A 13,749-nucleotide genomic window follows, 5' to 3' on the forward strand; every position below is an offset into this window, starting at 1 on the left:
CATTGGCAGGAGCCTCGTGCACTGGTCTGCCCTTTTATATTTTTGTACACATATGTATGTGTGCATATGTTCTGGGTCACCCCTTGTTATGTATTTAAGCATACGTCTATGTACATCACAAAGAGAGAGAGAGAGAGAGAGAGAGAGAGAGAGAGAGAGACTTCTTGTTATCATTGCAACCTTGGAGTTTGAAAGTACTAACCTGAAAAGAATTCGACAGAGACCTTTAGGCATGGAAAATGTTGTTAGAATTAGTTTTTTATTTTTGTTTTTAGTGTTCTATCAGCATGTTATTTTCTTTGTTTAAGTTATTATTAGGGTGGGCCACCAAGGGCATGCTTATAATTTCTATTTCTTTTATTTTACATCATGTTAATACAAATAGGAAGCCGGGAGCCACCAGCTTCAGTTTTTGACTCTCAAACACTTTTTCCTCTTCTCTTCTCTTCTCTTCTCTTGGTATCTCTCTTCTCTCTCTTCTGGAAAGAAAAGATGGTATCAGAGCATAACTCTGGGTGATAGGAATCTCTTTTCTCCTCTGAATCACATTCCTTTCACCCAAAAATCTTTCACCCAGTTTTCTGACTCTTGGACAGTGAAGGCAGAAACCCTAATCATAGTAGGAGGGGGCCGATCCTATGAAGGCTCTCTTTCTCTTGGCTGATGCTGTGAAGACTCAATCTTAGAACTGCACCTTCGTACAGGTGCTGTACAAGGATTTTTTATTCCCTTTTTGTCACATGTATATGCTGTGATTGGTTGATGTGTGTTGTGCATAGACCAATGATAACTGAAGTCTAATTTTTTGGACTATTCCTAGATGGTTTGAGTGTTGCTAGAGGATTTCAGCAGTGTAGTTTATTATTTCTGGACTGTTTGTGAATTGTTTGGTTGAAGTCCAATTTCTTGGATGGTTTGATTATTGCTAGAGGATTTTAGTAGTGTTTTTGGACTATTTTTTGAATTGTTTAGTGGCTGCCATTAGATTTCAGTTGAGGGTTCTTTGTTTCAAAAGAAGATTTCTGGGTGTTTAGTGCCCTAATTATAACTGTGAGAATTAGTAGCTGAGCGGGGATTAGTCTTGTGCACTTGTGGTTTGAGTTTTGTCTTATAGCCTTTGTTTTTGTCAATGGCAAATGATGATTCTGTCTCATTTGGGGTTACATCAACTCGTAGTACAACTGGTATTGGAGCTGAAAATATGATATTTCCTATGCCAATTACTCCTTTGAATGGCCTGAACTACCTAGAGTGGGCTAAAGGTGTAAAACTTTACATAATAGCCAAGGGAAAAGCTGGGTACATAAATGGAAGAGTGAAAGAACCCAAGAATAGGACAATTGAATATGATAGGTGGGACCAAGAGAACAGCATGGTGATGTCCTGGCTTCTGGAAGCCATGAAACCTAATGTGAAGAAGAACTTTATGTGGGCAAACACCGCTAGTGAAATATGGGAACAAGTCAAAACCACCTATTCTGAGCAGAGGCACTATGCTAAGATTTACCAGTTACAAGCTGAATCCTCAACCTGTAAACAGGGGAACCGTAGTTTGTCAACCTGTTATTCAGCCCTTACTTCAGTATGGAAGGAGTTGGACCACTGTCAAGCTATAAAATGGAAACATGATGATGATGCTAAAACTTATAAGAAGTTGGTTTCTCAACGGCGAGTTTTTGCTTTCTTGTTGGGAATAAACCCCATATATGAACCTCTTAGAATTCAGATTTTAGGGAGTAAAGAGTTGCCTTCAGTTCAAGAAGTTTATGCCCTGTTTCAATTTGAGGAAAGTAGGAGGAGTGTGATGGTTACAACTGAGGGTGAGCAACATGTGGCATTATCTGCAATGGGTGGTAACAATATGGGAAAGAAAAATGACTCCAAGAAAGTTGATGGTAAGGACAAGTTGTTCTATAACCATTGCCGACGTTCAAGACATACACAGGACACATGTTGAGAGCTCCATGTAAGGCCAAAGTGGGCTATAAAGAACCAAGAGTAGGGTAAGGTGCAGGGTCAGAAGAAGCCTAATACAACACATAATGTGGCAAATGTGGCAACCCAAGATACTCAGTCTGGTGGAGTGTTAACTGGTATTGCTCGAGAGTACTTCACTGGTTCTGACCCTAAGGAAGATATCATGTATTACTTCCAAAATCACTTGGAATCATATAGAGTGGCCTCACGCCAAATGGACAATTTAGTCACCAGTACCCCTTCTTCATTTGCGTCTACATTAGGTAATGTAGCATTTATCTTCCATGTATCCATTGCCTCTAATTCCCCCTAGATCATTGACTCAGGGGCCTCAAACCACATGATCGATAAGCCAAACCTTTTTTAGTCTTATAACCTTTTGTTAGGAAGGGATAAGGTGAGATTTGTAGATGGATCATTCTCCTCCATTGCAGGCCAAGGATCAATATCCCTTCCTTATGGACTTAACTTGAAAATTGTTTTGTATATTCCTCAACTTCCCATCAATCTGCTTTTCATTAGTAGTATCAAAAACTCTTTAAACTGCAATGTGACCTTTTTTTCCTGGTTCATGTGTTTTTTAGGACCTAACTTTTAGGAGGATGATTGGTAGAGGAAGTTTAGTGAATGGTCTCTACACCCTCGACAACAAGGTTGGTTTCTCGGTGTCATCTTCAGAGTCGCATAGTCAATTAAATAAGAGTCAATTTTTTTTTTGTGGCACAACTAGTTATGTCATGTGTCTTTTGAAATAATGAAGTCTTTGTTTCCTTATTTATTTAAGTCATGTTCAATATCAGATTTCCAATGTCAAACATATAAGTTGAGCAAGCAATGAGAATAACATTTCATTCAATTAATAAAAGATCAAATTTCCTTTTCCATGTTGTGTATTTTGATGTGTGGGGGCCTACTACTATAACTTCGGAGGGTGGGAATAATTACTTTATCACATTTATTGATGATTTCTCCCATTATACATGGGTGTTTCCTAGTAGAGATGAAGTTCCAAAGGTTGTGCGGGATTTCCAAATGATGGTGTTACACAATTTCATTTTAAAATTCAAAATTTTCAATCAGATAATGCAAATGAGTATTTTCATGGTAAGCTTAATGAGTTCTTTACTTCCCATAGATCCATTCGTAGGAGCTCGTGTGCAAGAACACCACAACAAAATGGTTTTGCAGAGAGAAAGAACAAACACCTCCTTAAAGTTACATAAGAGATGATGCTACACATGAATGTACCAAAACGTTTTTGGATGAATGATGTATTGACTGCTGCTTATGTCATCAATCGCATGCCTTCTAGAGTGTTGAACTACAAGGCCCCTCATCAGTTGTTCCCCAATCTCCTTTGTTTTCCGTTCCCATGGGAGTATTTGGTTGTCGTGATTTTGTCCATGATTTATCTCCATCTGATGGTAAGTTAGATCCCCAGTCTATTCTACGTATCTTTCTGGGTATCCCTCTACTCAAAAGAGTTTCCAGTGCTTTGATCCCATTGATCATAAGTTCTTTGTCTCTATGGATGTCTCATTTTTTTAGTTTGAACCATTCTTCCATGCTTTCCCTCAGGGGGAGAGTAGCATGTAAGAGGAGAAGTAGTCCAAGTCCAGGTCCATCAAGTCTCTCTTCCTTCTATTCCGGGTCCTACTCCTTTTCGTGTCTTCCAATGTACATGCCGTAGAGATCAACAATGTGACAAAGATGTGCAACCACCAAACACTGAGCAACCGACACCTTAAGACTCCCAAGAGGTAAGTCCTAATGGACTAGGTACTATTCCACCTATTGATACCCCAGCTCCCTCTTCAATTGTGGATGACCTTGACATTCATATTGCTCAAAGAAAGGGAGTCAGTTCATGCACTACTAAACACCCCATTACCAGTATGTCTCCTATGACCACATTTCCCCCTCTTATTGTGCTTTCATATCTACAGTTGATAACATACTTATACCCAGAAATGTTGTAGAGGCTTTAAAATACCTAAATAAACAGATGCTATGAAAGAGGAGATTAATGTCCTCTATTGGTGTGAAAATTTTAATAAATTCTCATGCAACATAATTCACTTAATCAAGTGATTAAGATTTTATTATTTTGGGTAAGGCCCATTCAAGGAATCATACGGATTGTTCCCCTTAATTATATCTCCACAAGAAAGTAGAGAACACCTTGGAGAAATGAACACATAGAACAAAAGAAAAGAACAATAGGGTACTTAAAAAGAACTTTTTGTTTGCTTTTCTTTTACATCAAGTGTACTAGAATGAGAAGAAAGAAAAAGAAAATACAATTAAGAACTATACAACAATACAACTCTCTTTTCTTTTTGATACAAAGAAACTTCCATCTTACCCCTTTCTTCACAATAAGTTGTAGCCAATCATATGAAATTCTGATTGTAGACAGCCTTAATCCTTGAAATTTTGCATACAAAAAGAGAACCATAATCAATCAAACCGAATATTTGATTGTAGACAATTTTTATTCCTTTGCTCTTCATTTTCATTTGAAGGGACCATAACCAATCAAGTAGAGGCAGCTGATTGTAGATGGTTTATTCCCCTCTACGCTTCATTTTTCCTTTGAAGGGAACCATAATCAGTTGTCAAGAATTAGACTATAGATGGTTTAATCCCTAACTTTGTCTTGAAAGATGAACCATAGTCAACCAAGTAAAGGCACCCGGTTGTGGAACTCCCCACTTCCATCTCACCCCTTTCTTCACAATAAGTTGTAGCCAACCATATGAAATTCTGATTGTAAACAACCTTAATCCTTGAAATTTTGCATACAAAAAGAGAACCGTAGTCAATAAAACCGAATATTTGATTGTAGACAATTTTTATCCCTTTTCTCTTCATTTTCATTTGAAGGGACCATAACCAACCAAGTAGAGGCAACTGATTGTAGATGATTTATTCCCCTCTACTCTTCATTTTTCCTTTGAAGGTAACCATAATCAGTCATCAAGAATTAGACTGTAGATGGTTTAATCCCTAACTTTGTCTTGAAAGATGAACCATAATCAACCAAGTAAAGGCACCCGGTTGTAGATGGTTTATTTCCCTCTATTTTCTTTCTCAAAAGTAAAAACAAAAGAGAGAGAGAATGATGCATAGCAGAAGACATAAAAAGGAAGTATTCAAAGGACTTTCCTTTTTTCTACCTGTATTGGTGAGACTTTTCCTTCCTTGCCTTCCTTTGCACAATTCTCTTTTCTTCTTTCCTTATCTTTGTTTTTCTTAAGAATCTCTTGTGAAAATTTTCTTTGAAGAGTCTCTTTGTCTATCTTTCTAACTTTCCCTTAAGGAGCTTAAATAGGGAGTGCCTCCTCCTCTTAGGTGAAGGACACCTGTCCCCCCCCCCCCCCCCCCCCCACCCCACCCCACCCCACCCCACCCCCACACACACACTTAAAGAGGGAACTCCCCACTTAAAGAAAGGCAACTCCCATACAAGATACCTTTTTTCAAAGTTTCAATGATTTGGCTAGTAGACTAGCCAACCCACTTATTTAAGTTCTAATTTATTTAAATATTATTTGGATTAAAAAATGCCTTCAACAGTGCTCCCTTGAGCACTGTGGGCCCAAAATCCTAGAATATGGGCATACAGGGCTCAAATAAGCAATTAAAGTTAAAAATTTTTGAAGTTCTATCGTTAAAAAAGAATTGAGCCAAAATTGGAAGGGTCCTAATATGATCAGGACTCTTGCAATATCTTTCATTAAACAAAATCTGATATAATCTAACTATTTGATTGATTTGATAAGGCTTTATAGTTACTCATCTTGTTAAATTGAGAAGTCCTACTTCAACTAGGACTCTCGATTTTGTTATGCTTGATGTTATTAATTGTGTAATTTGATTTGTGTATTTAAGGATTAATCACAGATTTTCATAGTTGGAAGAGTCCTAGTTGAAGTAGAACTCTTTGATTTTATCAAATTACCTTTGATCCACCCTTAAATCTTAATCCCGAGTTGTTTTTGAGCAAGATATTTATTTTGTAGGCTCATAAACTAAGAGTCCTAATTTAAGTAGGATTCGTGGAGGAATCCTGGCTTTAGTAGGATTTTTTTTGGAAACAATCATGTAATTAGTTTTTTTTTGGAACAGAAGAGTCATAACCTGAATAGGATTCTAAAAAGGTCTCTTTTTTTATAGCATCCAAAGATCGATGTGATTTACTCCCTTTTATTATTATTATTATTATTATTATTATTATTATTATTATTATTATTATTATTATTATTATTATTATTTTATGTTGTTTTATTTGGTAAGTAATTTTAATTAAACATCAAGTGCGCCCTTAAGGGTATTAATGGTCAATTTGAATCCTTTTGAATTGGAAATATTGTAAGGGGCAAAATTTGAAAGATTATTAAGGCTTTGGACTTATATTTTCTTTTTATCTAACTCCCTTTTAGAAGTGGTCCCAGCCTCTTAATTTATTTAAGGAGGCTTGAGCTTAACCTTCTTTGCATTTAATCCCCTTTTAGAAGTAGTCCCAACCTCTTAATGTGTTTAAGAGGGCTTGGGCTTTCTTTGCATTTAACCCCTTTTTAGAAATGGTCCTAACCTCTTAATTTATTTAAGGAGGCTTGGGCTTAAACTTAATGGGCCTCAATGGACTACTGCATCATGAGTTGTTATGAGGCCCACGTATGGCTTGCTGTGAATCCATTAAATGAGCTAAATAAGGTTGTGCAATTGGACCCAACTAAAAACTATAAGTGGGCTTTTTTAAAAATTCTTATTTAAACTTAAAATAGGCCCACAAATGAGTTCTTATAAAACTGTTAAGTGGGCTGCATGCCTCGGCCTTTGTTATTAACCCTAATGAACAATCCTAATCACATTAGGGTTGTGAGTCTGTTTTTGGCTATAAAAGACATGGGCTAGCATTCCAGCCTCTATTTTTTTTTTTTTTGTTTCACAGGCTTCTCACAAGCTCTCTATGGTTCATGAGAGAAAGGGAAACCTAGTCAAGGAGCCGCTAAAATATTTCAACAAGAGAGACTTTTTGTCTTCTCTTTACAATTTGTGATTAAACAAAGAAAGTGTTTTTTGTTTTCTGAAGTGGTGGACAAACAAAGAGAGATTTTTTCTCTTGTTTGAATATATATATATATATATATATATATATATATTATTTTTTTTATTGCTATCAAGAGAGCTTGACTTGTTTCCTCAATGGATTATTGCAGTATAATCACTGCATCAGCATGTCTGCTGAAACAGCGTATCTGTTGTTTTTTTTTTAATCCAATTTCGCAGTACAATTACTGCATCAGCATGTCTGCTGAAACAGCATATCCATTGTTCTTTTTTAATCCTATTTCGCAGTATAATTACTGCCTCAGCATGTTCGCTGAAACAACGTATCTGCTGTTTATTAAAAAGCTAAGTTTGCAGTATAGCTACTGCATCAGAAACTTCCTTATGTTCACTCTGCAAAAGCTAAGTTTACAGTATAGCTACAGCCTGTCTCCGGTCAAGATCGCCCCGGGACTCCAACTTCTTCAACTTGGCTTTTGAAATTACTATCGGAGGATTACCGGTCAATGTACCCACTGTTATTTTGAGATTATTGGGCTGGACTGGGATAATTTAAATAGTTGAACTTTGGACATCTTATAGGCCAGAGAGTCACTGTACTAGCCTAGCTTAATCCGGAACAAACGAAGAGTACAATAAAGACCCTTGTGTATTTCTTTCTTATTCTCTTTTCATCACTGAAAATCAACAAGAGTACAGACGTACAGTACGATAAAAAAAAAAATTAAGATTTCTAAGTAGTGATGATGAAGCGTTGGCATCTTCTATCCAAATCCAAGCTCAACAAGCCATGGATCCTGGCTTTCGTCGCTTTGGCCGCTCTTTTAGCCGTCGTGACACTCATTTCCAGCTTCAGTCAAAGTGCTCAAACCTCTCTATACTATTCCCTCGCCGGGTCATACCGTAGTGGAGAAGCTGCCGCCGAATATCGGACTACGCCCATTCAGCTACTTGCAATCCTCCACTACACCACATCGCCTGTTGTCCCGCAACAATCACTCGTGGAGATCAGCGTCTCCTTGGACGTACTCAAATCCCTATCTCCTTGTAAATTCCTTGTCTTCGGCTACGATTCCATCATGTGGGCCACCTTCAACCCAACCGGCACCACCTTGTTTATCGAGGAAGACCTTTGCAGTCGAGTTCATATCTTACGCAAAGGAAAGAGGGAAATCGATTCACACTTATTCTGTGTTGAGCAGCTTGTAGCCTCTCTCCCGTCTCCCCACTACCGCCCTGCAACTTTCTACGGTGACAGTTAACACCCTCTCCCTTGTCTTCCTATACATTATACATACTTTCAAAATTTATTCTTATTTTAATAAATTATTTTTTATAACTTTTATTTGTATGAATTATTTTAATTTTTATTAATTATTAAATATTTTAATAGTTTTAAGATATTAATTTGCTAATTATTAAATACTTTTATTGTTTCATGGACTTTATTACTATTATTATTATTATTTTAAATTTTAATTATTTTTAATTTATAAATTTATATGTATTTTCAATTTTGTTCTTATTTTAATAAATTATTATTATTATTTTTATTTTTATAATATATTCATATTTTTAATATTTTTTGAATTTAATAAATTATTTTTTATGAAATAATAAAATTGAACTCAAAAGTACCAAATAATCTATTTTAGGGGTAAAATAGTAAAATTAAGGAATTTCATCCACCACAAATAACATTCTCTATTTAGAACCTCTAAAATGTAGAAAAACATTTCTCTTTTCAGATTTCAAACACTTTTAATATTTATTTTTCACTTTCCAAATTTTAGATTTATCGAACACCACCTTAATTTCCTATGACACCCAAAAAAACTTACAACCAATCAACTGGCATTATAAAAGTAGGAACCAATGAGGTGGATTTTCAGAATAATTCAAAAGGTTTGTGATTGGTAAGCCTTTTCCGTATTTCATATTTCTAACGTTAAAAGTTTTCTCAATAAATAAATAAACAAAACAGGGTTATAAATTAGATGAATTGGATTGGATTAAAGACTAGCGCAAGACTAACCATAGACATTGACCTTGGCCTAGACCAAAACCGATGTCATGACCCAATTTTTTCTAGCCCAAAGCCCCAAACATAAACAAATTTCTATCTAACCCCCCATAGTCCTGATTGATTGATGACCATTTTTATGATATCAGTTGTTTGACTTTCCGGTATCATAGTGGGTTTGCTAGCTTAACCCCTCCAAAAGGTAAAAGACGAAATGAAACGAGGAATTAAATAAATGGGGAAAAATCAATTCATTTCAACATTATTCATGAATCTGAATGAAACAACGATGTTGTTGCATCAAAGGATGTTCTCCTTACTAAGTGCAAGGATGGGTATGTGCTTTATCAAAGGATAAAATCAGGCCGGTAAACGGGTAAAGTGCAATGGTCTTCACCCACAAATTAGCCCCCTTGTGCTCGCCATGGTTTCAAAACTTTACACCTAGAACCATTCTTAACGGGTGTATCGCTCCTCCGAAAACACGATATGCAATTTTTGCATGTCACGTGCTGATACTCTGAACCTTGCCCCTGAGCCCTGAGTTTTAAAGCAAAGCCAGCAAACCTTGCAAAGATGGTTTGATTGGATAATCAATCTTGCGAATATGGTTGTTTCCACTTCCACGTGAATGCTTCACTAGAAGGGCGGGTTGGCATGTTCTAAGTTGGACGGTAGACGGTAGACCATATAGCAGGTAAGAAACCACCGGCGTCTTCAACTGAACTGCATTCGATTTGATTCGCCATATGAGAGAAGAAAGAAGAAAAGAAGATAGTGTAGAACTCAAGAATCAACCCCCAGTTCGCATCTTCCTCTCACTCAACCCCTACCCAACCTCAAATTCTCACCGGACACACTCTTCTCCATCCAGACATGCTAGGGCAGCTGGCACTAGTTCCTAGCATTTTTTAGCACTACATAGTTTTCCTTAAGCATGCTTTACACACTCAGACACTTTGCTAACTCTGCCATTACCACCATCACATAGAAGCTATTCCACCTTATGTCAAACCTTATCTCCCTTAGAGCTTCCTTCAACTTCCTAGCCTTCAGTTTAAGACTGCAGTTCCTTCTATCTTCACTTAATGCCGGCAGCACCACCATCTTTCTTGAAGATGAGATGACCCTGAAAAAAATAAAAGCATTCACAGCAAATTCCAAAGTCAGTCACATCTACAAGATGGAGCATAATATGCAAGAGAAGCATATAAATAAACAAGCAAAAGCAGACCCTACTTTCATTCCTCAAATGGGGCCACTCAACCTCAAGTTGCCAATTGGCATTGACACAGCCTCCAAGAGATATATCAGCTCGTGTTGGGGTCGATGGACTAAGCAGAAACTGTCTACATCACTAGCATGGTAGCAAGGGCTGGAAATATGACAGATGTCATAGTCCATGACAGTTTTATGTCCAACACATTGTCCATGCTGCATATTTGTGATTATATGACATGGTTAGCAGTTTCAATGAAACAATTGCCACAACAAATATGTAGCAGCTTACTTGGGAATAGTACGGATGAAAAATGTGTTTTTAGTAGTTTCAATCCTTGCAACCTTGATATAGAAAATAGATATAGGAAGTTAAATGCATGATCAAGAAAAAGTTGACCTAGACAATCATGTTACAGAAATCACTATGGAATGACCAGATTACAAGTCGATGTAGTTCTAGAAAGAGAGATTTACGTCTTGTCTGCATTTCAGACCTCAAGCATTAAAATAAACACTGATTACTTGAATGATATGCCCCCAAGTTTAATCTAGAAAGACAATCACATGCGTTGCTTGAGACAGCTAACACTAAGAACATTGGTTTTGCTTTTCCAGTAGAGGCAGAACATTGGTTCAAATCAGTACATTTGAAGTAGGTCCCATTCCTCTCAGATCCTTAAGTCCCACTCTTCTAAACCAGTGGACATCTCTTAGATGATCACATATTCGTGATGTGTCCTAACAAGTCATCTTCCAACCGACTTTTTTGTATAGTAACAAATATTGACTAATATGTCCTCATGAAAAACAAATAAATGATGAGATAAATACATACCCCAAAAGAAGGAATTTGAAACCAGATATTTTAAGGAAAATTAGAACATCCTTCAAGAACAATCAGCAGGACCTTCAAATTGACCTGTATCTTTTCGCTGCACAGAGAAAGAAACATATTTAATGCTTAGGGGGCGTTCCAAGAATCCCATGTTCTTTTTTCAGCTTTATGTGGGGATCAGGGAAAGTTTATTTTCCAAGGTACCACTTACCCAGGAAAGTGATACCCATCTCCAAGATGGATAAATAACTTTCCCACATAAGGGGGAAAGTTGCCAACACTTGAATGGGACAAAAATTCCCCTTTTAATAATGAATCTCTATGGATAAAATGGTCATTGGCTTATTTACCTGGGAAATAAAAGAACATGGGTAAATGCACTTACCCAGTAAGTGTTTCCCAAGAAAAACTTATCCAAGTAATTGCACTTACCTGGGTAAGTAACTTACGGAAAAGTGAACAGGGCCTTAGAGCTAAATAGCGTGAATATCAAATACACAATAATTTCTTGACCAATGCCAGCATTGACAGATTATATATTACAGATACACAACCTAACATGAGAACTTAGTCAAATGTTGCATTCCATATGTCTGCACATGAGAGAGGATCAAATTTCAGTTAGACTTGACGATGTTACCAAGAGGTTATCTAGGAAAAATTAAAGTTGACTTTTTTTATCAGTATTCACACTAAAAGCATATTCATAGATCCGCTGCCAGCAAAACATCAAATATTTTCAAGCAGGCATTGAAGTTTGAAACCAATGTAACAAGGTATAGGAGAAAGAGAACTAACCATTCGTTTGCTAATGTAAGGTTGTAACTTTATTGTTCCCTCAGATAGACACTCAACCTTCAGCAATTTGTGTTTCTCCATTTCAAACTCTTTTCTGGATTCCTTTCGAGTACCTGATTGCCAAACTCTACCGAAATTAGGAAGCCAATCAGTATCACAGCTACTTGAGACAATCTCTCCTCTCTTCTCCATCTCAATTTCAATCTTCCGCTTTTCTGCCCAAGCAGCTCCCACCCGTTTTGGATTCAACTTTCCACTCTTTCTTGACTTGCTTGAGGAAGAAGCAAGAGAATTGGTGTTAGATCCTATGTCTACTTGAAAATTTAGATCATTTTCTTCATTCTTTTCAAACCAAGGTGGAGGAGCTCCTGTATGCACATTTCCTTTGGACTCTTCAAGAAGCAGAGGAAAAACTTGAGTGAGATTTTGCAACACTGAAAAGAGACTTGAAGTGAACTACAATGTGATACCCATCCAAAAAACACTATGTGATATCAATCCACATCAAAAGAAAAACTTTTGTGGAGCATCTTTAAACCATGCCACCAAAAAAGCTTGGGTTTGTGGTGTATTATTATTCAACATAGCATTCCAAATCAAATACCAGACTCATGATGCATTGCCATCATATATGAAAAAAATAGCTTTGAACCAGAAGAGCAAATAACATAAACCAAACAAACTGGGTAAATACCATGGTTACTGCTCTCTCCATTGCCCATTCTATCAACCTGATACAAACAGCCCAAACTGTTAAAAACATGGTAATACAAAGAAAAAGAAATGCTAAATAAGAATAAGCATGAGAACGAACATAAAGACATAATAGCCATTGATAAGAACAGAAATGTACAGAAGAAAAATGATATTTTTGGACTGCTTTAATATGTCAATCCACATAAAACACTGAAACCTTGCCTTTGTCATGTTGCATGGAGTATTATCAATAAAGTTAACAAGAGATAATGGAATCAAGTATTATTACAGGCAACAGCACAAATATAAACTCTTGATTTATGCAGGCATAAGTTTAGGTATAGTACTAAACAGTTCACAAGCACTGAGCAAGACAAAACATCCACCTAAATGGTAGCATGAGTTCCACCAACACTACAATGTTTTTATTTCAATTTTTGGAAGAATAGATTAACAAAATAATTTTCTGCTTGTTAGTGTAATTGACCAATGAACAATAGGAGTAGAAAGAAAAGTACAGAAAGGAATTAAAGTATTATATTGTGGGAAGAGAAACATAACAGAATGTCAAGGACTGAAGGGTCATTAGCCACAAGCTTGTAATGAACTGTTTGATAAGATTTAAAACTTAAGTTTCTTCAGGAATCATTTCTCAGGTTCCAATTACGAATATTAAAGTCAAAAGGTAACTTAACAACTTGCAATAATGCAATAGGAGTTAAATATTCAAAGATATAGGCCAATTACTTGGGCCTCAACCTGAAGCAAAAGAGAGAACTGTATCTAGTAGATTATACTCTACTCGTGAACCAAATTTGAGAACTGAGATGTTGAAATGCATCCATTTAGCTTGATATTGGTATAGTTAGAAAGGTTATTCAATTACCCATGCGACAAACCGAAGAATCAGGATTATGCAATTTGGACTTGAACTGAGTGAGATTCCTTTTTTTTCATCTTCAATATCCTGTTAGTTTTCTGGATTTGTGTGAGGATTCTGCAAGTGTTAAGAGCTCTATACTAGAGAATTTACAGCCTAATTTTTAGTAGTCCAAGTTTGTTTACAATTGATCTTGCAGAATGTAGAGAACACTGATGTGGGCCCCACACCTGTGGTCCCCAC

General features: G+C 36.6%; 1 protein-coding gene across 7 annotated transcripts in view; it reads right to left on the bottom strand.

The window, feature by feature from the left end:
- Nucleotides 1-9,281: 9,281 nt before the first annotated feature.
- TTL (coiled coil protein) overlaps nt 9,282-13,749 on the bottom strand; it is a 33,758-nt gene continuing 29,290 nt past the window's right edge. For 2 of the 7 annotated variants that reach the window (XM_088979838.1, XM_088979831.1), the window contains exons 5-8: nt 12,625-12,661; nt 11,931-12,322; nt 10,316-10,510; nt 9,282-10,205 (exon numbers count right to left, since the gene is read on the bottom strand). In XM_088979838.1, coding sequence (XP_088835964.1) covers nt 10,325-10,510; nt 11,931-12,322; nt 12,625-12,661 — 615 coding nt within the window. In that variant the 3' untranslated portion in view covers nt 9,282-10,205; nt 10,316-10,324. Of the gene's footprint in view, nt 10,206-10,315; nt 10,511-11,132; nt 12,323-12,624; nt 12,662-13,749 lie in introns of those variants that run through there. The other 5 variants (XM_088979835.1, XM_088979833.1, XM_088979834.1 and 2 more) reach the window with 5 other exon arrangements.

The sequence above is a fragment of the Nelumbo lutea genome, chromosome 3 (genome assembly GCF_056320005.1).
Source record: "Nelumbo lutea isolate HS-2025 chromosome 3, American lotus-T2T, whole genome shotgun sequence".
NCBI lineage: Eukaryota > Viridiplantae > Streptophyta > Magnoliopsida > Proteales > Nelumbonaceae > Nelumbo > Nelumbo lutea.